At 39.4% G+C, this 25,732-nt stretch overlaps 1 protein-coding gene across 3 annotated transcripts in view; it reads left to right on the top strand.

The window, feature by feature from the left end:
* The first annotated feature begins 1,923 nt into the window (after positions 1–1,923).
* Positions 1,924–25,732, top strand: part of pdgfd (platelet derived growth factor d) — a 43,764-nt gene continuing 19,955 nt past the window's right edge. For 2 of the 3 annotated variants that reach the window (XM_026312640.1, XM_026312624.1), the window contains exons 1-2: positions 1,924–2,537; positions 24,458–24,668. In XM_026312640.1, the coding sequence (XP_026168425.1) occupies positions 2,420–2,537; positions 24,458–24,668 (329 nt within the window). In that variant the 5' untranslated portion in view covers positions 1,924–2,419. The remainder of the gene's footprint in view (positions 2,538–24,457; positions 24,669–25,732) is intronic. The other variant, XM_026312632.1, reaches the window with a different exon arrangement.

The following is a 25,732-nucleotide window of genomic DNA, read 5'->3' as shown; positions in this document are numbered from 1 at the left end:
TTTGCCAAAGAACATGACAAGAAGCCCAATGAATACTGGCAGCACATTCTTTGGTCAGATGAAACCAAAATAAATTTGTTTGGATCAGATGGGGTCCGGCGTGTATGGCGTGGACCTGGCCAGGATTAACACAGTGACTGCAGACGGCCAACTGTGGAGGTGGGTGTGTGCTTACATGGAGCTACATGCATTGAAGAAGTCTAAGGGAGAAGATATTTATAGATGGTACTATAAATGCAAGTTTGCATAACCAGGCAGTGAGCAAAAAGAGAAATCGCAATCGAAAGAACAGTGATAAGGGATGAATTGTCCAACATGACGATCCCAAGCATACTAGATAAATCACACAAAAGAAGAAAAAAGTGAAAACTACGACTTTGAAGCAACTATGGGAAATACTTTTTGTCCCCTGCCTTGAATCCAATAGGACACCTGTTTTTAGCATTAATGCAATTTACTTTCTTCATGTGTGAAATTTTTCTCCACATTGAAGTCCAGATATAACATTTCCTTTGGTATCACAGTCTTGACAGGTTACAGTTCCAGCGTGGTAACAGATTATTCAAATGTCTCAGCGTGTTTGTGTGTATAAGCATGCATGGTGTATGTGCCTGCCAGTGATCTTTGCATGTACTTAGGAATTCATTCCCTGGGTGCATATGCCTTTGAAGCTCAGCAGGGTAGTCTAATAGCTTTTAATTTTAATTAATTTCCTCTCTCTATTAATAACCTATATCATTCCCTAAGTGGTTCTAAGTTTTAAAGGTGCTGCATTACTCATTAGCCAATTGCTGGGTAATGGGAAGGCTTTATGCTTAGTCAGTAGAAACCTCAAGTTGGCAAGTTCATCCCACAAACCCTAAATAATGCTCAGGAGTAGATGTGGTGATTTGCATGGACATGGATGGCAGGGAACGAAAGTGAAAAGAGACGCTGACAGACGCCATGTGACGTGAGCGAGAAAGTGACGAACACTGAAAGACATGATGAATAAACCAATTTGTACCCTGAGGAAAATTAGTCTGGTCAGAAATATATTCATGAAGTCTGTGGAAATGTTGAAAGCAATGCTTTGTTTTGTTGCAAATGCAGCATGTAACATCCTGACATTTTACAATGGTGGATAAATCACACTGACATTTACTTACTAAAATGACTTCCAACATAATGCCTGCCTGAAGTGATCTGCCTTTGGCTTACACGAAGCTGCCTATTGAGTGATTTCTGGCAAAGCATGTCCCAGGTTATTTATTCCTAAACAAGGGCAATCATGAAATCTGCACAGTGTGAGATGAGTTGTGACAGCTTATTTTAAACAGTTCTGAAGAAAATAATAGGGGAAATGGCCAGAAGAATGCCATAACCTACAGTCAACATAATTTTAAAAACCTTTTGTATACTGTACTACTTGCATTCCACATTGGACAGACTCGCCTCAGCTTCTCCAAATGGTTTGAAAAGGCCTCTTTCCTGTCATCAAAACTTGTCAGCTGTTTCCTGAGTTCTCTCTGTTATGTCCCACCCACCCCCACCTGCCCCCCTTGTGTCCGCCCCTGTTATGTTTCCTCTGCTGTGCCTGTCTGTGATTACCCTCCCTGTGCTCAAAAATGCTGCCTGTTTGGAGCACACCTCCTTCCACACTGAATACATACAATGATAAAAGAACATAAGATAGATAGATAGATAGATAGATCGATAGATAGATAGATAGATAGATAGATAGACAGACAGATAGACAGATAGACAGACAGACAACATACTTGGATTTAACTATTCCTTTTTTTTTAACTAAAGTGTATTTTTCCTCCCCTTCTCTGACCTCCAGCCCGAGCATCTCATTCATTTACACACCCATATTTCACAGAAACACACACATACACACACACACGCACACACACACACACCGTGAACGCGCACATCTCAGTTGGCAAAGGCTGACGCGCTGACTTTCATGGCGCAGACGCATCAGAGAGAAAAGTGATCAACTATGCGGGATATTTCTTTGTGACCAAACAGAATTTCTTGGCGTCACCGTGATAAGGCGTTCGGCGCCTATAGTCTCGTATCTGACCGTGAGCGGAGCTATATTTTCCTCCACCTGCGCTGAGTTTTTAGGGAGTTTCGCTCTCGCCGTCTGTGCGAGCTCAACTTCCAGAAGAAGGCGAGCACTTGGATAGTTGGCCACTTTGGCACAGGGGGCATCGTGCGTGCCAGGTGTCAGGCACAGGAGTGAACAAGTGGCTCTCACTCGCGGGCAGCGGAGAGAGATTAGAACAGCTTAAAAGTTGTTGAATGGAAAGTTTTATACAAACTTTCTTAGTCGTATATTAAGTGAACCGTTTAAGTATCCGAGCCACTGGAAGGTGAAGAAGGCTTTTACTGAGAGTTATTTTAAAGCGTGTGCCAGTTTGCAGTCAGCATGAGTGCAGCGGTGGCTTTCCAGATGTGGATGTTGTTACTGTTGGGGACTGTAACCGGGATCGGGAGGGCTCATGTCTCCAACACCAGAGTGATGAGGGGCAACACGAGGAGAGACGGTGAGAAACCCGAACTCTATCACGCTTCTGTTGCTGTGTCACACACGGTACTGACCATCTTCGCTTATTCAGAGCTAGTCTTCAAGTGCAAGTTATTACTGTAGCTGAATCTGTGGCCTGCGCCCAGTAAAGCCTGACTTTGATCACTGTAATACTGATTTGAAATGATTGATTACATGTTGAAGAGACGAACTGTAAATGCTTTTCTTACTGTCATTGATGGTTTGAATAAGCAGCATGTATGTTCCAGATCACTGGGGGCTAGTGCTCATTGCAGCAGTGCATCTCCCCCTGGTTCAAGTTGAAGTCTGCAGTCTCTTTGAGCCTCTTGCCTATCTAACTTCCTGCAGGTGCGCCATGCTTACTTCTCCCTCGGCCCTGAAGCTAAAGTCATGGTTCTACAGTACCTTTGATTAGACACACACAAACACACACAGGCGCAGAACCATGGACACAGCTGCTGGCTTGCCTTTGGCAGGGAAACAGGAAAATACCACTGTTCAAACCTGGACGACTGCCTCTAAGGCTCGTTCTGCCTCACTCTCCTTCTCTGTGTGCGTTCATAACCAAAGAATAACATTCAGGATGACGTCATGACTTTAAGTCTGACCTATCACATGAAGTAGTCTACATTTTTGTGACCTTTGCTTCCTATCAAATACATCTAAAACTTTCCATGGATGTTTTACTCTTGAACTGTAGCCTGCCAGAGGTAAAATATGCAGACAGTCTTTTCCAGTCAGAAGTGTGTATATACATGACGCTGCTCATCACAGAGTCAGCTGTGCAGACAGACACGAGAGAGAGAAGATGAAAGTGACAACAAAGAAATGGCTTATGAACTAAAAGTTGATACCAGTAAAAGACAAAAGCTGCACTAACTTTGTTTGGTCAGGGTTCAAAATACCAGCAGGATAAAAAGTCTGTTCTGTCACTAAGTAGTAAAAGTCTGAAGCAGCACAGATCAGAAGCAGGTAGCATTAAAGCACCAATATGCTTTTACATTCCTATTTAAGCAAGTTTCCCTCCTGCAGTTAAACAATTCACCCTGGAAACATAAAGACATGAAACTAATTATTTACTCGCTAATTTCAACATTGCAAGAAAAAAATGGTCTCACTGTTGCACATGTCCCTTAGCTGTCTACACTTCCCTGTCAAGTCAATGAATCCAAAGAGTTTAATCTATCACAAGCGTTCACGGGATGAGATGGTAAATATTTGGATCACTCAGTGCTGAAAAGGGGCAGCCATTCACAGAGGATCTGCCTGACACAGCTGTTAAGCCATTATGTTCTGATGATATCAAACCAGACTGATTTGATCAAAGTGAATTCTTCTGATGATCTTCAGTAGCACAAAGACTTAGATTCACTGTGATAGCTGCTGCTGAGACACACTGGTTGTTAGATGCTGCGTGGTCTTTTAACAGCTCTTTAATACACTGCATACAGATATACAGTAATGCATTGTGACAGAAATTATTTTAACATGGATGCATGCACCTGTTTGTGCATTTACAGTCAGCTTACATGGAATATTAGAGCTCAGTTTCATTATTTGATTGGATTTTGCTGATTAGATGTGTCTCTGCAGGAGTGGACGTCAAGCTGACAGGGACTCAGCTGCTTTTACTTGTCCGCCATAGTGAATGTGCTCACCTGTGTGCCCTTGTGTGTTTGAATGAACGTGTGTTTTGACAGAAAGTCTTAGCTCACTTTGAGGAATTCCCCCTAAGGTTTTCTCTCCCGTCTTTGTTTGCATTTTGCTCATTCTACACGCCTGCCATTAAAGTGTGTCAGTGTGTGCATTAAACGGGAAAGATAATGCAGTGGCAGGGGGTGGGGGGTGGGCTAACACAGAGAGTGCATTGGTAGAAAGGAATACGCAAACAGAAAGAACAGAGCAAACACTATTTAGCCTCTCTGCTCTGAACAACTTATCTCTGCTTAAAAAAAAACAGATGACCTAGATAGGCTAAAACCAATTACACATGCATATGTGTGTGTGTGTGTGGACTGTTTCACTATCACTTAACTTAGTGTTAATCTCAGAGAAATTTTATCCTCAGATATTTAGGAGCCAATATAAATTAATATACTGGGTTATGTAATACGCAAAATTGTCAGGGGGTTTCAAGGTTTCAAAAGATGGCCTATTTATGAATTCACTTCTTATAGCCAATTAAGGACACTTCTGTCATTCTCGATACTGTGTTTTTTTGTGAAGTCAAAATCTCAAAGATGAAGCGATGCCACCATCTTCCATGAAAACCTTCAAAATTCTCTTCAGACACCTTTTCATCCATGTGTTAACATTTTAGCATATGTTGAGGCAAAGTGCCTCAGTATTACAGAACACATACACAGTAGATCTAAGAAACTGTTGCACAACTTTGTGAGAAACAAAGAATGTGTGAAACACTCCAGAGATCTAAGTGCACTGTTATCTTTTTTAACCCTGTTGATTTTAAGATTAACTAGTTATGTAACAATATGACGTTATTTTGCAGCTTATACTTGTAAAATGACACATTCACTCTTGTGGATACAATAATATGCCTACACACATGCACCACACACAGACTAAGTGCCGTGGTTAACTTTTTGCAAAAACAAGTCCCGAGACCCTTCATACACATTGCCGATGAGCGAGCGAAGTGTTATTTAGTCAAACGATGCAACTTTGCAAAACCGAGAATACAACTTCTGTTCTTGGCAGTGGCAGAACCACAATATGTTTTATTCAGGCTCCTGGCATGTCTTTCAGATTCCTTCTCTTTTTTCCAATAGTTCTTCTCTTATCTGTTGCCTTCCTCTCTCAGTGCTGTCTTATCAGCCTTTGCCTTGCTACATATCACTCCATCGCTGCAGATCCTCCTCTTTCAATCTCCCCAGTTCTCATTTCTGTCTTTATCTTTCCATCTTCCTCCATCTGTTTCAGCTCTTTTTAATCAAAAGCTATTTCACCCGCTTGGCTCTGTGAGCAAATATAACGTGGCAAACAGTGTCACAGACGCACACGCTGGCATACTCACACAAAACAAAGCTACCTGGAATAGATGTAGTCAGCTTCTGTGACCCAACAAACATTTTAACATCCACTGCAGATACTTTTAAAAGATCTACATACATAGACAAGTAACCAAAAAGAAACAAGCTACACACAGTAAACATGCAGAGATATTCAACATGAGTGGCTGTGCTCACAATAGCATGTGTGTGCTCACACATTTGAGCTAGGTTTAGGTGATAGAGTGTGATGTCATGGTCCTTGGCTGATAACTGAAGATGGCCTTCACTCTAATAAGACAGACACACAAGCGGACACACGCACAAAGAATATTCTAGTATATAACATGATCTTCCTTAGTGTAAATCAATCTAAGCATATACTATAATCTAAAATTAAAGTGTGTTCTTTTGCTGTGAGGTCGGGGAAAACACAGATTTACTCTTCGCATAAATCGGCGACCAGGAACCTGGTTACTTATAACAGGATGCAGAAGAGGTTCCAGATGTTTTAATGTCACAGTATTAAACACAGGGGTGAAAGCAGGGAGGAGTGTCACTGAGATGATTGGAATTCATGAGTCACATGCAGGACACCCGACATGGAACTACTCCTCACCCGCCCACCCAGGCTGCCACATACAATCACAATTACAGGATCTCCCTTTCTAGGGAATCCCCCAAGAAGCACTCGCCATCTCACATGAAGACACACACTTTGCATGTGCCAAGGTTATCCCACCCCTGAATTTTTGGCAGTTAGCCTTTTCCTCACCCACACAGAAACAGTAGGGCGGTGACCGCTTGAACAATCTGACAGGAGAGGAAGTCTGAGTTGAGTGTGGAGCAAAAGAGAAGCATAGTGAGTGTGATGGAGCCTTGCAAATTGAGCAGAACCAGGTGGTGGTTTATATATGTGGTTGTGCTCAAATCTCAGGCGGAGAGGGCAGGAGGAGAGAAGTGAAAGTTCAGAAGTAAGCTTAGAAGAATTAGCCCAGAGGAGGAGGAGAAGGAAAAGGTGCGTAGAGAGAGATATGGCAAGTTAAAAGACCGGTCACTTCACTTTTCTGCCCCATCAGGTTTGAAAAGGGATGGTAAGACCAATGGCAAGCCAAATGGTCAGAGTATAAACGTTAAGGAGGAAAAAAGCTGGACTGATAAAGGAGTGAAGTGAGGAGAGATAAAGTTATTTGTGGAGAGAAAGAGCAGGACCAAAAATTTTTTAAATTAGCTTGGCCACCCTGGAAGGCTACAGACCAAAATCAGTTTCATCAAGGGAGGATAGTCGGGCTATATTCTTTCTGTATGTAATTATGCTTCTTCACCTTGTGATTGTTTACAAGAACAATAAAGAAGAATATCCAAATATGCAGACTGCTTTTCTTTCTAATCTTCCTCAAAGACAATGTGAATATATCATAGTTTGGTGTGTTTTACTAATTTGAATCCACTGATAATGAGGAGTGAGTGGAAAAAAGCCTTGACACGTGGAATGTGATAAATAATGATGCTCCCAATGTTTTGTCTCCAAGATGCATGTAAAAAATTTGATAACCAATCAAACCAACCAATAATGCAAGACTATAAAAGTCTGCATTCATTTTTTACGGATAATTAATCAGCAAAAAAATAAATAAAATGAAAAATTCAGTGTATCACTACAACTGTATGTAGTTTATAGTAACTAATGCAAACAAACACTGAGCCTGTGTTTATTTACCTTTTTGCCAACTTGCCTAGCTCTGTCTAAAGCTCACTAATTAAAGTTATATCATGTTTGCCCAGTCTTTATGCTAAGTTGCTAATTGTCAAACTAATTGACTGCTTGCTATGTAATTTCATATTTAACAAACAGGTATCAGAATGGTAATCTTCTTATTTACCTCTCGGCAAGAAAGAAAATAAGCACATTTTACTAAATATTAAAGTAACTTTAAGAAAGATATTGGTATGCAATATTACTGAGTTTGGAAAAATACTGTGCATCTAAGTGACATTACATAGCCTTCCTTAAACTGACTGAGTTCTTATTAATGCAAACCTGATGTGTATTTTCTTCCTTTGGCTATAATAGTGATATTTTCTCTACTGTGGGATAGAGTAGAAGAAAATCAAAAACAGGTTTATAAGAAAGGGAGAAGGAGACAGGCTGTAGTCAGTCTCATAGCTGAGCCATCAGTGGATGCAGATAATAGAGGAGAGGAAAAAAAAAGATGGAGGTAGAAGATGCATGGAAGGAAAGATACAAGGAGAAATGAAGAGAGGGATCAAGATGAAAGAGAAAATCAAATTAGGAACTTTCGGAGACTACAGATGGCACAGAAGAAAATGAGACATGAGGATAGCAGAGAGCTATGCCGAGAGAAAGAAAAGGGAAATTATTATACAGAACTGGAAAAGATAATAAGGTAAGGTGAAAGCAGAGATGAGAAGTTGAGTGGGTTACAGCATAGAAAAACTGAAGAGAAAGATGGTTTTGCCAATACATAAACTACCCATAAACAGCTGAGAAGCAGGTGAAATTAAGAGCTATGGAAAGAGAGAGTGATGGATATAAAAAAAAAAAAACAGGTGTGAAGAGTGTCACAGCATGGTGAAAAATAGTGAAAGTCTTTGAAATGAAAAAAAAAAATACACTAGTGATTGAGGGATAAGAGCACAAAATCTGAGAAAAGTGAGTGAGGGAGGGAGTCTGAAAACACACGGGGCGGTACACGGCACCCCCCAGGTAGTGAGAGAAACACTGATGAATAAGAATAAAGGATAATAAGGGGAGGAAAATACTGTAGAGTGTGCTGTTTTAAAAGGATGTAGATTATCTGGGTACTGAGCTTTTCTCACAGCATTCACTCTGTCTCAATCCTTGACAAACAACGCTAATGTGACTCAACAGTAAATGCATGAGAAAACTGCTGATCTGTTTGTGTGAGTGCGTTACAGATATTGTGCTAGACAGAGAGAGGGTGGTGTTAGAGGATGGGTGGCTGTGTGCAGTGGCCTATATTCTGTTGCCTGGTCTGTATTAACAAATGTAAACCAATACTGTGAACCTAGGCGTTTGCCTAAACTGTTTAAATTGTAAAATATATATTGAGATAGTATATATATATATATATATATATATATATATATATATATATATAGAGATAGTATATATATATATATTGAGATAGTATATATATATATATTGAGATAGTATATATATATATATATTGAGATAGTATATATATATATATATTGAGATAGTATATATATATATATATATTGAGATAGTATATATATATATATATATATATTGAGATAGTATATATATATATATATATTGAGATAGTATATATATATATATATATTGAGATAGTATATATATATATATATATATATATATATATATATATATATATATCGAGAGAGAGAGAGAGACAGAGAGAGAGAGAGAGAGAGAGAGTTTATTTTATTTGAAATGTAATTTCACTCATTCTTGAAATAACTACTCAGGTGTGCAAAAGGCTTTCAGTTCAAATATGGTTTTTAATGTATATGTCAGTCAAGCACATATACAGTGGTGTATAAAAAGTGTTGGCCCCCTTCCTGATTTCTTTTTTTTTTGCATGTTTCTCACACTTTAATGTTTCAGATCATCAAACAAATTTAAATATTAGTCAAAGATAACACATCATGCAGTTTTTAAATGAAGGTTTTTATTATTAAGGGAAAACAGAATCCAAAACTACATGGCCCTGTGTGAAAAAGTGTTTGCCCCCTAAACCTAATAACTGTTTGGGCCACCCTTGGCAGCTACAACTGCAGTCAAGCGTTTGCGATAACTCATCTTTGTAGAATTGTTGCAATTCAGCCACATTGGGGGGTTTTCAAGCATGAACCGCCTTTTTAAGGTCATGTCACACCATCTCAATCGGATTCAGGTTAGGACTTTGACTAGGCCACTTCAAAGTCTTCATTTTGTTTTTCTTCAGCCATTCAGAGGTGGACTTGCTGGTGTGTTTTGTTGGGCAAAGTTGGGCAAACACTTTTTTACACAGTTTTGGATTTGTTTTCCCTTAATAATAAAAACCTTCATTTAACTGCATGATCTGTTTACTTGTGTTATCTTTGACTAATATTTAAATGTGTTTGATGATCTGAAACAAAGTGTGACAAACATGCAAAAAAATAAGAAATCAGGAAGGGGGCCAACACTTTTTCACACCACTTTATGCACAGTTTAATTAATATAGACCCACTGGATATTGACTTAGAGAAGTGACCCCTGGATCCAAGCAGAAGAATGACAAATTAAAGACAACGTGTCTTAGTGAGCTGTTGGACCACCACACACTGCCAGAACAGCTTGTATTAAAATAACACATTAAATTTCATTTTTGCACAAATAACAATGCCACTGGGTTTGCAGCTGATGTGTTAATTACACTGATATCCCCTCAGGCAAGGTGCTGCATTAAAACAGGCTCTCCCTCTGAGAGATTTTGATGGAAATTAAAAAAGGGTCTCCAGTGCAACTATTTGGCATGCATTTGTATTTAGGTTTGATAGCAGAAAGCCAGCTGATGTGTATGAAGCTGAGCTCAAACTATGTATATAAGGTCGATTAAAATTGTCATGCTATTGAATAAGCCCTATCCATGTACATTAGTCCCATATATATAGAGCAGTAGGGCCCTACCACACCTATTAGAGGCAATGCGAGTTGACATTCAGTGGTGATTAGCAGCATTAGCACTGACATGAATTAAGTTATGGAGATTGTTATGATCTATTAATATGCACCTGTGGTATGTGGTGGTAATGCAAGTCGCAATCTTTTCCTAAACCTAATCAAGTAGTTGTGATGCCTAAATATAACCAAGTAGTTTAAGTGCATAAAAGTAGGCATTAAAAGTAGTTTTAATGCCTAAACATAACTGAGTAGTTGTCATGCTTAAACATAAGGACACACATAAACCAGGAATGCTCCGTCTTCATTACTGTAGTGACAGAAATAAAGATGTATGGGATGACAGTGACTTACTGAACATTCCTGTAGGTGAGTAGGGACCTACTGAGCCATAACTGATAAACAGCCCAAGTGAGCTATCAAGTGGTAGCCTATATAGAAGAAAAAGAGTCAGCATCTTCAGTATGGCAGACAATGTACTGTATTATTTTCCAACCTACACAAACTAAAAATGCACATCTGTTTAGGCAGACTCATTGTGGCATCAATCCACTACAGGGTTCTCTCCTTTATGGGCCATTAAAGACTTCAACCTGTGACGTTTGTCTCTCTGCCTACTAAAATTTTTATGTATTCAGCATAAGAACCCAATGGGGGCTACGACTTTAAATCTGCTCTACTGAATGGCTACAGACAAAGTACTGTAGTTTTGCAAGGCCCGATCTAATATCCACAATCCAGTCTGCCAAAGAGAAGGAATGGGCAAACTGTCACAGCAAACAGGCCAGTCAATAAACAGGTAGTCAAATAGCGCAATCAACTTCTTCATTGTGTAAGATATTTGAATATATGTGGGTCCCATTTGAGAGTGAAACCTGAAAATGTGATTTCATTGTAATATTTGATTTTATGCAGCAACTCCCTTAATCCAAGAGTTTCCTTCCTATGGGAGAGTAAAAGTAACATGGAAACATGGAACAAGAAAACAACATAGAACAAAAAAAAAAAAAAGACAGCAAGGATAAAATGTTTAAGGTGTTTTCGGTACCTGCTGAAAAAATGGGCAGATGCCAATGGGTCTCTGCTAGCAGGGCTAAGTGAGGGTGAGAACATGACAAATGTCAGAAGTGACATTGCAGAAATATGAGAGAAGGAGCTGCTCTCACCCCAAGAGATTCATCCCTGCTGAAGGAAAGAGATAAATACTCTGTGTATTTATGTGTATCTGTGTGTTTTATATGTGTGTGTGCGTGTGTGTGTCTGAGAGGAAGAGGGAGTTTGACAAATCCTCTAGTGCACTGAGAGCTATGTCTTTGTTACTCTGACAATGGTGCACTGACACAAATGAATAAGATTCTTTTTTTCCTCCTCTGTCAAACACTTTTATCTCTCCCTCTCCAACTGTCAGCATTTCTCCCCACATTTCTCTAACACTCTGATTCTCCATTTGTGTGTTTCAGCATTTCTCTTGCTGTGTGTGTCTCTCTCTCTCTCTTTCTATCTCCTCTCGTCTTCATTAGCTTCCTCTCTCCTGTTTTCATTTCATCATTAACTCTGAATTTTGTTATCTGAGCAGTAGAGAGTTGGGAAGGGAGAGCCGCAAGGGTAGAGAGAGAAGTGGAGAATACAAATACAAGGGAAGAGAGAGACAGAAATGGGCATGGGGGCATGGATAGGAGCACAGAAGAAAAGAGAGAAGGCATTGTTAGAGGGATATCAGAGGAGAAAAATGAGAGAGAGAGGCAGAGGAAAGTTAACTGGCAAAAAAAGAAGCAGACAAAAGAAAAATAAAAGGAAATGGGGAAATAAATGACAGGAGGGGGGTGTTATGTGCTACTGCAGCAGGATAAGTAATCCCAGTGGCAGATAGAAGGTCAGATACACACCGACAGCAAATCCTGCACTGACCACACACACACACACACACACAGGAAATGCTAATACTTGAGCACATGCTTGCTTACACAAATGCACACTTACAAACACGCAGCTGATGTGAGGCAGACAGACTGGGAGCAGGATGGCTGTCAAAACATCAGCATCTGCTCAGCATCACACACAACGCTCAGAGCAAACACACACAAACACGCATCTAGCAAACAGCGTCCAAGCAGCCCTTAGAGGGATCAAGGCTGATATTTGATAAACTTGTGCTACCCCAGCTGGGGCTTAGCTACGACTCGCACATACTTACACACACTCAGTGACATGTACAGACACACACAGGCAGCCACAAAATTTAACATAGGTACAGTATAGTGTATGATGAAGCATAACATCATGGAGATTTAAAGGAAAACTTTTTTTTTTTTTGTTTATGTTATTACATGAGATGATCACTATATCTTGACTGTGCATACTGTATATAGCTTTAGATGTGTGTTTTATACAGTGCTCATATCTATGTGAATACCAAGTGTGTGTGTGTGTGTGTGTGTGTGTGTGTGTGTGTGTGTGTGAGTGTGATGCAGGGCTAATTGATTGTCCTCGTCAGCCCTGCTGTTCAGGCTGCAGGAGCTGTCAGCAGGAGCCAACTGCTACTCTAACAAGCCTTACAAACACACACACGGACAAGCACTTTCATACTCTCACAAACACACACATTAGCCCTTCATACAGAATGAGCCCCCCAAATCCACATAAATGTACACATGCACAGAGCTGCGGCTAAAAAAAAAAATAAAATAAAATGCAAATGGTGTGAACATCTGCAAGTTTGAATGACAGATGTTAGAAGCTACATGAAAAGTATAACATTCAACATTCAACCTTAAGACAGAAATTCACCCTCGGTTTGCTCTGCAAGAACAATGTCCCTATATTTGGATCATATTCAGAAGCACTCTAATAATTCCCATTTTTAATTGTGTAACCATGACATGAAAGATGGTGCACATGCAGTTAAAGGTTCAATGTGTAGCCCAATATTTCGAGTGATCTATTAGCAGAAATAGAAAATATTTATGAATATGTTGTCATTATCATCATTTCTTAATCTTAGAATGAGCCTTTTAAATCTACATAGGGAGCCATGTTGTGCTGCTACGTTTCTACAGTAGCAGAGAATGGGCAAACCAAACGCTGGTTCTAGACAGAGAATCATGTTTTGTTTTAAAGGTGACGGCCACCGTACCCTCACTCACACCTGGAAACAGGGGCTGGTGTGTGAGGGGTACTCAGAAGGCTGCATTCTGCAATCTCACCACAAAAATCTAAATCTGCCACATTTTACACACCTTGAACACTGAACACTAAACCAGTAGACTGCGTACAGACAGGGATGATATAGGTGATGAAGTGTAAACTCCATCACTGTGTAGGAGGTTACACAGGGACTAAGCCCTCTCATCCATTGATTCTCTATATTGTGCCCCTCCCTCAAACCCTCCACACAATCTGTTGCTACAGTCTGAACTAGCTTCCCACACCCACCTGCTTTCACTTACCTTACTGTTTTCCTGTTGCAGTCTTGGATTTCTGTCTTATCACACTTTCCTCTGTATCTCTTTTTGTCTTCCTCATCTCACATTTTTTCATGCTCCTCATTTAGCAAAATAAGAGGTTTCCATACACTGTCTTTTGATTCCTACATCCATCTCTGCAATGTCACAGTTGTGGCACAGCATGTGCAAGATCATATGAGCTCTAAATAAATCTGTAACTCTCTGAGACAGGTTGAGAGTTTGTAAATTCTGCAGCTGAGACATTATTTTCATGTGTTATCTTTATTAATAAATATATCTTTTATTAGGCAAATGTCAATATCTGTAATCAGCATAGGTGTTAACATTTTGATAAAAATTTATAAATTTATCCAGGATATCCATCTACAGGAGAGCTATATATACTTTTCTGTCTACATAGCATACCCATGCATCTGCTTGTGTGCACCTCCAATGCATTTGTGTGTCATGGCTGCCAGAGTCATTCAAGCCAATGTCTCCACTGACCTGTCCTCAGTGCTGACTCAGCGAGAATAGTCCCCTCTGCATTATTCAACAAGCTTACCCAAGGTGTTAAACAAGAGCACATCACAGCAGAGGATGGGAGCATGCTAAGTGGATGGGCACAAGGCAAGGACATTGTAGACTTGTTAGCCTAGTGTGATTACCTTGTAGAAACAAGAGTAATATGACTGGGGCCCAGTCATATTCATCTGCTTTACAACTTGGATTTGAGGATGTAGTGTGTTGACGCTAGAAAATATGTCAGGCATAGTATTGTCTTTAGTCATTAGACATAAGAAACTTAACAGATTTTCACATGAAAAGTAAAGATGCTGTTGGTACATGATGGGATATAAAATTATCTCTATGCTTTGGAATAGCAGTAATAAGAATTTGAGGTAATGTGGCGCTTAAATATGAAAAACCCTTGCATGGTGCTTTATTTGAAATTTAGAAAAGCGTGAAATTGCTTATGTGTGCAGGTGAAAAAAGGAAATGTAGTTCCTGAGGTACAACATAAACAACATTTTTTATGCTGTTGGTTTCTACCACAGAGGATTATAAAATATTTCAAGTTATTTCACCTGTTCTCAAGTTGCTTATAATACAACATCTGGGATGTATACTTGAGTATCATATACACATTTCAATGTGCTGAAAAGGTTTAAGAATGAATTTTAGAAAATGAATACTGTTGTTTCAGTATTTCCACCCTGGCAACTCATCCTCCTCCTTTCCACCCATTAGGCTAATTTGTCCCCATCAACAGGTACTGAGAGGTACTTGCAAAAGCTAAGTGGATGCTGATGCTAATCAAAAGTCCAAAAGGACCAGTGAGACTCACTGGTGAAGATGTAAGGAGCAGCTAAAAAGCAGCATCAAAGAAACAAATACACTATGAGTTACAGCTTTCCAGTACTGTCTCTTCTTCATCTTTGAAATACATGACAAAAGTGAGATAATGAATGTACACAAAGCAGCACACATCACAACAAAGTGACAGACTTACACAATCATGAGCATCAATTCACAAATGTGCACAAAACGCTTAATATTTTTGCTTATTTATGAGTCTAACTGAGAAATGGTCCTTGGTGTAGCCATTACAGTGTTTGGTGTGTCTTGGGGCTTTGCGGACTCTTCCTTTTTCATTTGACAGTACAGTAGCTGCAGCACCGTCTGTCCCACCACTGCCACAATTATCTCTTTCTTGATCTGTCCTCTTGCTCACGCAATCTCTTCCTCTTTCTTCCTCACCTATATTACCGTCTTTCATCTCTGCTCGGTTGTATTTTTGATTTCTCAACCTTTCTTCACCTTCATTTTGTCCTTTATGTATTTTTGGTTCTGCTCACCCTCTCATGTTGTGTGTCTGTGATGACCACCCTGAGCTGTGTGTCTTGCTGAAGAGTCTGAGTGAGCTCAGTAAACAGTGTCTTGGTCATGTCTGTGAATGTTTGTCTAACCTCCTCTGTCCGTGTCACAGGACATGCCTTTGTGTCCGATTCAAAGAAACACACACAAACATAATTGGCATCGCACAATCTTCAAAGATAGGTATGTGCTTACAGAGCACACACATGCTTTCTCATCCACTCTCTCACATGCTGACGCTGTCACACTGAAAACATCCACCCACACACACAGGTTGTAAACCCCCACCATTAGCGACGAATGGAGAAAGCCAAAACCCCCTACGGAGTTTTGGATCATACTAAAATTGCCCTCAAGCAGGAGGTTATGATGTGATTTTTACTGTCCTGAAGATGAGGTGGGATGGGATGAAATCCAAAATGAGAGGACAAGAGAGGATAGAAGGAATGGGTGTACGGATGTCTGCCTGATATGTATTGTAGGTTTACTGCAAGAGAGAGGGAGGACAACTTGAGATGATGCATACATATTGCGTACATACAATGTACACGGTTTTATTTGCATGTGGGAAGTTCAATATATGTGTGAAGGCGTTTATGGAGGATTTCGTGCATTGTGTGAGTCATCATTATATGTTGTATACAATTACTGAAGTAACTCAGACACCAGTATTTTCAACAAGTCTCAAAATGGAGTTCTACATTATAATGTTACTAGGCAACTAAGATGTCTCTAAGCAGATGTATAATATGCTGCACACTTGTGTGGCTGTCAAATTGTAAGATGATAGAAACAGTTATAGATACATTTTAAAGTGAAATTACAGCTTGAAATATTCAGTACATGTGCAAGATGATATGAACCATAATACTGAAGTTATCATGATCCTGACTAGAGCTTGTTGTAGCAAATGACAAAACAGAAGGAATATATAGAGTCAAAGTAAGCACTATAGCAACTGGATACCACAGTCAAAGACAGCACCAGTTGAAAATGAGTGAAAACCACTAATGTTATATTACGAACAATTTCTAGTGCCTGGACAGATACAAATATTGGACCAATCCAACTAACCTCCACTTAGCTTTTGCTAAAGCTATGGCTGCTAATCTGATCTGGCCTTGGGCCTAAGGCCAGATCAGATTAGGCCAGATCAGTCTTAGGCCCCTGTCTAGGTCTAAGGCTAAATATCATCCATTCTTCATGGCTTCAAACCCGGAAGTGGGCTTGCTATGTCCACCCCTTCTACAGTTATTGCTTTTTGGTCACCCATAACAAAATGTTTCTTTGGTTGCGCTTTTGTGAAGACACTGCTTTGATCAAGTACAGTAGTGACACAGTTTTTTCCATTTTTAAAAATTAACACTAGTTTGGCTTAGGTCCTGTGCATTTTATATCATCAAATGTGAGAATTTATATCAGGTGTCCATTAACATTAAGCAGCTTACGTGTTTCTGTCGAGGCCAGAAAGAGAAGAAAATAGGTATGGTAAGATGGTGCCGGATAAAGGGATGTGAGGAAGTGGAGGAGAGGAGTAGAAATGTGGGGCGAGAGTGGATGCCGACCAAAGCTGACACCCCTCGGCATGCAGTGTTCACCTCCAGGGTTTGTGTGGGTGTGTTTGTCTTTTTCATGCCTCTATGCTTGTGTGAGTGTGACCAAGAAACAACAGGGAATATTTAAAGCTGATTTGTCACGAGAGAGTGGCAAAAAAGTGGAGCCAGCACAGGCTTTGATAAGCAGATGTGTGCGCGTGCACATACATGCACGCACGCACGCACGCACGCACGCACACAAGCCTTGAGCTAACATTTAGCCAGATGGAAAAGGCTTTGGTTATTTCTCATGGGTGGAAATACTGAGGGTGCAAGTACAACTTCCTGCATCAACAGCCAATACACATATACATATACATACACACAAACACAGATCCATATATAGTAACAAACAAATGTGTACATGCAAACTCATAGTAAACACATAACCAATGATGGAAACATACACACAAACAAATATACACATTGTCACACAGTGCATTGCGTGCTGCTAATGTGTAATGTTTATCACAAGCCAAACAGAAAAATAAACAATTGAGCTGATAACTCAGAATGTCAGAAAATGACTGTCATCATCATCAGCATCATTATATGCATCATCATCATTTAATCTGCTTTCCCCACCAAATATTTCTGTAGCTCATCAGTAGAGCTATGGCCCAGGATTCATTCATGTCAAAGCTAAGATTCAACCAATGTTAACTAAACCCTGTGGCTGAGCCATTAACTGTGTCACAGTTGAAGCGAAGTTAACCAAAGTAAGCCAATGCTACAAAAACACGTCAGAGTGATTTAAACACCTGTGTTTCACTGTTGGACTGATTGATGTCATGAACATTATGGGAAGCACAGACGCTACTGATCCCAGAGACTCTGAACCGTACTGTACTTGGAGTACATTTTACTACATGACTAAGAGCGGTATCAATTGTCTCTGCGATGCAAGATCAGTTTTATAAAACTGGTGCAATTACTTAGCTTTAAAATGTTTTGAATATCTCAAAGCACATCAAATCCCAATTCAAAGCAGTTGAAAGCACCTATTTTTTAGACAGAAACTGGGAATGCCACCAAGACTGAAAACAGCAACAACACATTTCTCTGGGGAGTTTTTCACAGCTGAACGTTAATATATTATGTGTGACCTGCTAGCTAGTGTTGAGGCTTATGAGAATTCATTTTGAGAAGATGAAAGTGAGCCAGGATATGTTAGACAGGGGATGGCAGATGTAGAAAATGGGGATGTCTTGTTATAGGTAATGTCCTGTGGGACTGTGTTTCTGAGTGAGAATGTATCACATGCAAACTGTCACTCAAGAAAAACTGAGTTTGGTTTGCACAGAATACACACTTGGATTAAAAAGCTGTGAAGGTTTATATTAGGTGAGTGTTTGCACACCTGTGACTTCACCAGTGCCAACTTTTAATTAAGAGAAAAATATGAAGTTTAATGTCTTGTCTTCATCATAAGTTCTTTTCTTGAAAGTTCAATACTTTCTCAGCAGAGCTATTTTTCGGTCTCTGATGCACACTGGTTGCTGGGTGATTAGAGTGTGATTGGCACTTGGATCAGAAATAGATCTCAAAGCCATGAAGAACATCACACCCTGGCACTGGAGGTGGGAGAGCCAAGTTTAATTAGTGAGAATTTACCCACATACATCCTGGCAGATATGCATCCATGCAAATACACACACACAGTCGACAACGTTTTTTTGGAACCTAGCACACACACACAGACACACTCACATTACACAGTCACGCAGCAATATTGTCACGATTATTTAGGTGTCACTTATGGACGATGGAAGTTTAATTGCCAGTGTCAGACATTGCATGTATGTGTTTAAATCTAGAGTTGTGAGTCAGACTCTCAGCGATGTTGTCAGCACTACTGAGATCAACTTATTTCTGGAGATTGCAGAACATTACCTTTCTAACAAGTTTGTTACGTGACTAATTTACTGGTTGAAATGCACAGTAGCTATATTAACAGTGATTTTGATGCCTTGGTGGAGAGCTGGACAATCTTCTGTATCAAGATATTTTGCCATCAAGTCACCAAGTACAGATCAGGACCCTGCTCTTCTTATGTGGATTAACAGGTCACAGATTGAGAAATGCTGTATGTTGCACAGAATAAGCTAAATGTTGCAGAGAATGTCATACTTGCTTTGAAAACCTTAACTTGAAAATTGAGATGAATCTATGGAGGAAAACTGTCAATAAAAATAATAATAATAAAACATTACAGTAATAACTACTATAGTTTGTAAAATATTCTCGTACTTTAGTTCACTTGTCCCCAGGTTCTCGTTGAGCTTGTACTTGCTCTGAATATAATGCAGAGATTATACACAGTAATAGGAATTCAAGCACACACAATTGGGATGCCAGGATCATCATCCAGTCATGACAAGTCATGAACAGCTAGTAATAAATGAAGATGATCTCAACATCCCTTGAGTGTGGTGGAATTCCTATTGGAATATTTAGAATTTAAATGGAAAATTTATGCATTTCATTTGTCAACCATTTCTTGTCATCCATATTTTGTCACTGTTGTAGTTACACTGCATACAAATGAAATATTCAAATTCCTTGATGCCCTCTAACAGATACTTTTACTCTGAGTCGATAAAAAACTGAGCTCTGTCTTTGAGTTCAGGACATAATTTAAATTGCACTTTATTTATGTGCAGCTGACAACATAGGCGAGTTTGAAAAACATATGACAAAAGAAAGAAGAGAGTAGAAAAGTAAGCGACACTTCAGAATGAAACTGTATTTGGTACTAGAGTTGGAGGCAATTTACTAGAAAAACATGTCCTTATATGCACGGTTAAGTACAGTAATATCTGCCTCTCAACTTATATATTTTGTTCATTCCATGCCCATCCTGCAATGATATAATTTGCACCATGACACTGGCATTTGTTTTATTGGCACTGCACTCCAGCATATCGAATCTGACTGTGAGACTGTAAAGGAGGTTCAATGTGCTTACTGTCAGCTTTAACTTTAATATTATAAATATCCAAAAACATGAAGGTTTTTTAGCCCTCAGTTTTATAAAAACAAAATAAGTGGAATATATTATAATAAATACATTAAATCACCACATTAACTTTATTTAATAGCTTGAAAATCTTTGCAGTCAGAGAATGTTTGAAGTCTATAATCCACACACAGCAAACACACTATATCTTCCCTCGTGCCGAATTGCCAGACTTGCCATCTTCTCTGCCTGTTTGTTTAAGGGACTTTTAAGTCTGGACTGTTTAACTTCAGGTCCAATGTGCAGTAGTACAGAATTAAACATAAAAACTAACATGTGTCACTGTCATAATATTTCTAGACTGCACTGCATATTCCGTTGCGCTCAAAGCTTACTGTATGTATTGGGTTAATCAAGATTCTGCTGGCTTTATTTCCATTTCAGCATTTTACCTCAGATCACATCCTTACATGCATTTACAAAAAAGAATGACAAATTGCAGCTGCCATTCTCCAGCACTGTCGATTCTCTGGACTGGATCTTTTGCAGAAGTCCCTTTTTATCGTTTGCATTAATTTGCAATAGTGTCATTGACATCAATGCATGATTTATATTAAGGTCAATGGTGTAGTTGAGGAACAGCATCCAAAAGAGCCAGGTACTGTCTGAGCATATTTGCATTTTTTCTTAATGTCTTCCTTCTTCCTAATGCTTTATACCTGTAGCATACTTTCCTCCTTCACATAGACACACTTGTACCCTGAAGCATGGATGGACACATGAATGCTAATTCAAACTACAGTATGTGCATTCTTATATACATTACACACACACACACCCACGATCATGCAAGCACATAAACCCACATAATGAGCCATAGCCTGTTTGCAAAGTGGATACCATGGCACCACTAAAACCAGTGCCTTCCAGTTTTTTTGTCTTTTTTATTGCCAATGAACATCTTAGGTTCCAATTAACAACCACAACCATACTGTAGTATTTTGGAAAAATGTAACCAACATAAGCACAAAGCTTCTGCAAAAATCAACAAATGCAAGAAATGCTGGGTGGGTCTCTGTCTTAGTGGAACAGATGAGTTTTTAACTGGGATCACCATGATGATTTCCAATGCAAACTTATCCTGTTCCGGAGCAGGTTATGTTCCGAGTTTCAGCTTAAATTGGATATAAAAAGCAGATTTAAGCCGTAACTCGGCCACTTCGCTAATCACATCCAAAGACTGTGTCAAGATGGCTTTTCAAGAACAAAGCATGGGTATGCTGAACTACCTTCACAGCAGGCCACACAGGTGAGGACAACAGACGGATAGAGGAAGCACATGCAGAATTGGGTCAGAAATCATAATACATAATAGCCATAATAAAGCCATAATAACATATATGGACATTTCCAGATTATATGACAGATGTGCTGTATCAGTGCAAAAACTCACGTTAGAGATGACTGCACTTAAAACAGGCAGAGGTTCACTCCTGACAATACAGTAATCAGTATTATTGATCAGTCACACATGAAGGAAAGAGACTTTGTTCACCAGTGTGATTTTGTTTTCTTATGCCAAATTCACACAAAAAATGACCAGTAAGAGAAGTAAGTGTTTTTGCACTTTTCTCTTATAATCTGAAGTTAGCTCACTCATCTCTGTACAGGAATCCTGCCACTGCTAATTTTCTCTGTTGGTTTAAATAAGGGTGATACCATCCAGGTCTCCCTTTGCATGTACATGTGTTGCACTAGCCACTGCTGTGTGCCTGACTGTGACGACCTTTGCAAGTGCTGAGGAAAGGAACTAGGCAGAATTTCATCATATTTCCCCTACAGCCAATTCACCTCCACACAGGCATCCAGGGCCAATTGGCAGAAGCCACCAATGGGGTAACAGCACTGCCAGGCAACACTGTTTGAAGTTTTTGATGTCAAACCAGGAATATGCCAACCTAGGTCTGTGCCGGGCAAAGAGCTTTTAAGTGGAGAACTTCCACAGTGAAAATGGAGGACTTGAACAGCTGAAAAGCTACTGTTATCAGATACTGTTATTCTCAAATTCAGGTGGAATTAAGCTGCATGCAAAGATGAAAATGATAGCCCCTTGTACAATAACACAAACGCCCTTGCAAAGATATACTGATAGAAATAAGCACACAAACACACACACAGAGGTCTAATCCTCATACAGTAGGTGAAAGTCCCTGACAACTAAGTGTTTTTATGACTGAAAAGACCTTCTGATCAGTCGAGTCGAATAACGCTATTATGAACAATCTCTGCCTCATTACACAGACACACACACTCAAATGCACACATATTTACATGTTAACACAATGCTCATAACTGAAAGCACATACCCTCTGACAAATAAATCCGCATAACAACACAGGGTTAATTGCTGAAGCCACAATTAGCAGAAGGTGACTGCCAAAGACTGCTGATGGGACACAGAATCACTGACTGAAGCAAAGAAGTGGGACATAAAGAGAGGGAGAGAGGAAAAAATGGCACTGGGCAGGAGGAGGAATTAAGAGAGATTTGCAGTGAAGAGGGGGTGAAGAAGGCGAAAGCGTCATCATGGTCTCCCAGGGGTGCAGACTGTGGTGCCTTTATTATGTATTCAGCTCTCTTGCAAAAAAAAAAAACAAAAAAACACACCCCTCGGAAAATACAGCCCTGTCAGCCTACTCTAGCACACAGCCTGACCTTATAGTGTATGTTTGTGTGTTTGTAAAGAAAATCCCATTCAGTTAGTCAGCAATAAAACGGAGAGAGGAGTTAATGAGTTTTGTTGTACAATATGAAATTGTGATTTATGACTGAGCTGATTAATCAGTATTAACAATTCAGTGGGCGTGATGATGATGTTCACTATGGATGAGCAATCATTACAGTTTAAACATTTATGCTTTACAAAGGACTGTTACACTTGATAGAAGTAGCTAATAAAGTATTGCGATAAACAGAACCTCTCCTATATATTCTTTACACCATCACATTGAGGATATGTTAGGCAGGTGAATGCTGGTGAATGTTATATTGTGAATATCCTGTTTTAGAACGAACCATGTATTTGTGGAGAGCTAGTAGACAGAGTAGGAAGGCAGTGTTTTGCTGTTTTGGCATAGCAATGTAATGTAATGTATCATATTTAAGCAAAACACAGTTCAAATACTACATTCTATGTACATTTCATCCTGTTCATACTTTATTCCCTATATCACCAAATATAAAGATAGTAGTTCGTACAACCACTGTTCTCAAGAGCTGCCATAAAAGTGGGTGTGATTCTTAAACCATTAGGTCAGGTCAGGTCAAAATTTCCCCTCGGACTAATATTTTGATTCAGGACCAGATTTCCTTGTTCAATATTTTTGTTGACCCTTTGACCTTTTCTCTAGAACTACTTTCCTGGCCCAATTGCCCACTTACAGTCTACATTCAATATCTAATGGGAGAGAAAAGGGCATGCATATACTTTGTATCAAGGACAGACACCTGACAAATCCACAATCAAATTTAGTTGAAAATCAAACTCTTTCTTTTTCTCTCACCTGTATGGAGTCACTATGACGACGAGTCACTGCTCAGTTCTCCAGTACTTTTCTTTTCACATTACAAATGGTGCAAACCACAATAGAAAAAACTTGGTTAAAACATTTGGTTATGGACCGATAAATACTTCAGGCTCATCCATCGGCCAGTGTTAGTTTAATGCTCAAATATCTATCATGTGTATGTCAGCTGACTGTAACAACAAACTGCAGTACAGAAATACTGCGCTTTGAATTTAGAAGCAGTGTTACCAGTGTCTCCACCAGAAAGCACAGACAAGTGGATTTTTCTTTAAATAAACTAAATAAACTGTAAAATGTCTCAAATAGTATGTCTTGGTCACAATTATTAAAAACAAAGAAGAAACAAAACAAAGCTGAAGAAGTTATATTAAGATTGTTTTGTATCGTTCAATGAAAAACTGCGTATCTGCCAATATAATGTACTCATACTTTTAAACTCCAACTATTTGAAATATCATCAGTCCAGTACTGGCCAGGTTACCACATGAATAGTTAAGAAAATGCACTTATTGACTTTACAGATTTTAGACCCTACTTATGTTCACATGGCTGTTAGCTTCGCAAAATATAAAACAAACCACAAATTAAATAATAATCTTCTTAAATTGTTATGTTGTGTTTTTGTTTCTTCTAACCATCTCTTCTGTATGTCTGTGCCAAATCCAATAAAGTGTATTTAATATTTTTGCATGCACATTTGCGTTTCTGAATAAACTGCTTTGCTTGTGTTTATTTACAAATGGACTAACTAACTGATTAGTTGTAACTACTAACAGACAGCAATCGCCTCACCACAGACTTGTACTGCAAAGAGGAAAACATCACGATAACGCCCATGGGTGGAGTCATACACAGCCCACGCTACCCCAACGCTTACCCCCGCAACGTGCTGTTGTCATGGAAACTGCAGGCACTGCCAGGAAGACGCATTCACCTGGAGTTTGACGGACACTTCGGCCTGGAGGAGGCTGAGAATGGAGTGTGCAGGTAAAACATTAAGTGCAGCGAGACAGATAAAAAGAAAACAGTGTAGAGGATGAAAACAGAAGATTGAGAGAAATCCGCAGGATAACATAAAGCCCAAAAACAGGCAAAAAGACAAAGACAGTGTGTGAACATAGGAAAATTACAAGCAGCTGTGAGGGAGAAAAGTCAGATGAAAGTCACCAGTCTTGGAGAATCAGACAGTGAGAGAAAGAACAGGCTGAGGTGACAAAGAGGAGAGGTAAAAATTTATTGAGCAAAAGTATCAAACTAAAAAACTCTCAATAGTTTGATATTGCACACAAACAATAAATTCTGATTGAAAGATGTTAGAGAAAAGAGTATTAAAAGGTATAGAGGGGATGAGAAGGATTGATAGCTGAAGTTTGCTTTCTTGGCAAGAAATGTAAGTTTGTCCTTGAGGGTTGAGGGGGAGAAAATACTTTTTAATCCCCATATGCAACTCAGCCGGCTTTGTAAGCACTTTGCAGAAAAGACAAGGGGGAGGAGTAGGGGGGAAAGACGGGGGAGATTTAGAAACAAGCTTTGCCCGTTTTTTTGAATCTTGTTTGTCACATTGCTTGTGTGTGTATTTCTCTGAATGTTTGCCAGATATGCTCACTAACTGACAGGGGCATTGATTGTTAGAATGTTTAGTCAAAGTTATTCAAAAACCTTTCCCACATAATTCAGGTTGTCAAGTACTTGCAGGATGGTGTGGTGGTTTTAGAAGATATAGTAAATTTGTCTCATCACAGGTTGAGGCCTAGAAGTCTACACTCAGCCAAATCCAAATATACACTATGTCCTTAAAGGAATAAATACTCTTCATTATTAAAGTGGGTTTTATTTAGCATGATAGTGGCATGGATCTAGGAAAGCCAATATTGTTCAGTCGGTCTGTTATTCAATCTACCAGTTTGGTCCAGATGGAAGTATTTCAACAGCTGCTGGATGGTTTGCTATGATGTTTGGTACAGACAGTAAATCATCCCCAGAGGATGTATCCTAATGATTTTGGTCATGTTGCGGCTTTTCCACTAGTGCCATTACCAGGTGCAAAACAA

This window comes from Mastacembelus armatus, chromosome 13 (assembly GCF_900324485.2).
Source record: "Mastacembelus armatus chromosome 13, fMasArm1.2, whole genome shotgun sequence".
Classification (NCBI taxonomy): domain Eukaryota; kingdom Metazoa; phylum Chordata; class Actinopteri; order Synbranchiformes; family Mastacembelidae; genus Mastacembelus; species Mastacembelus armatus.
Note: the sequence above shows the minus strand (reverse complement) of the source record. Positions and strands in the feature narration are given on the sequence as shown.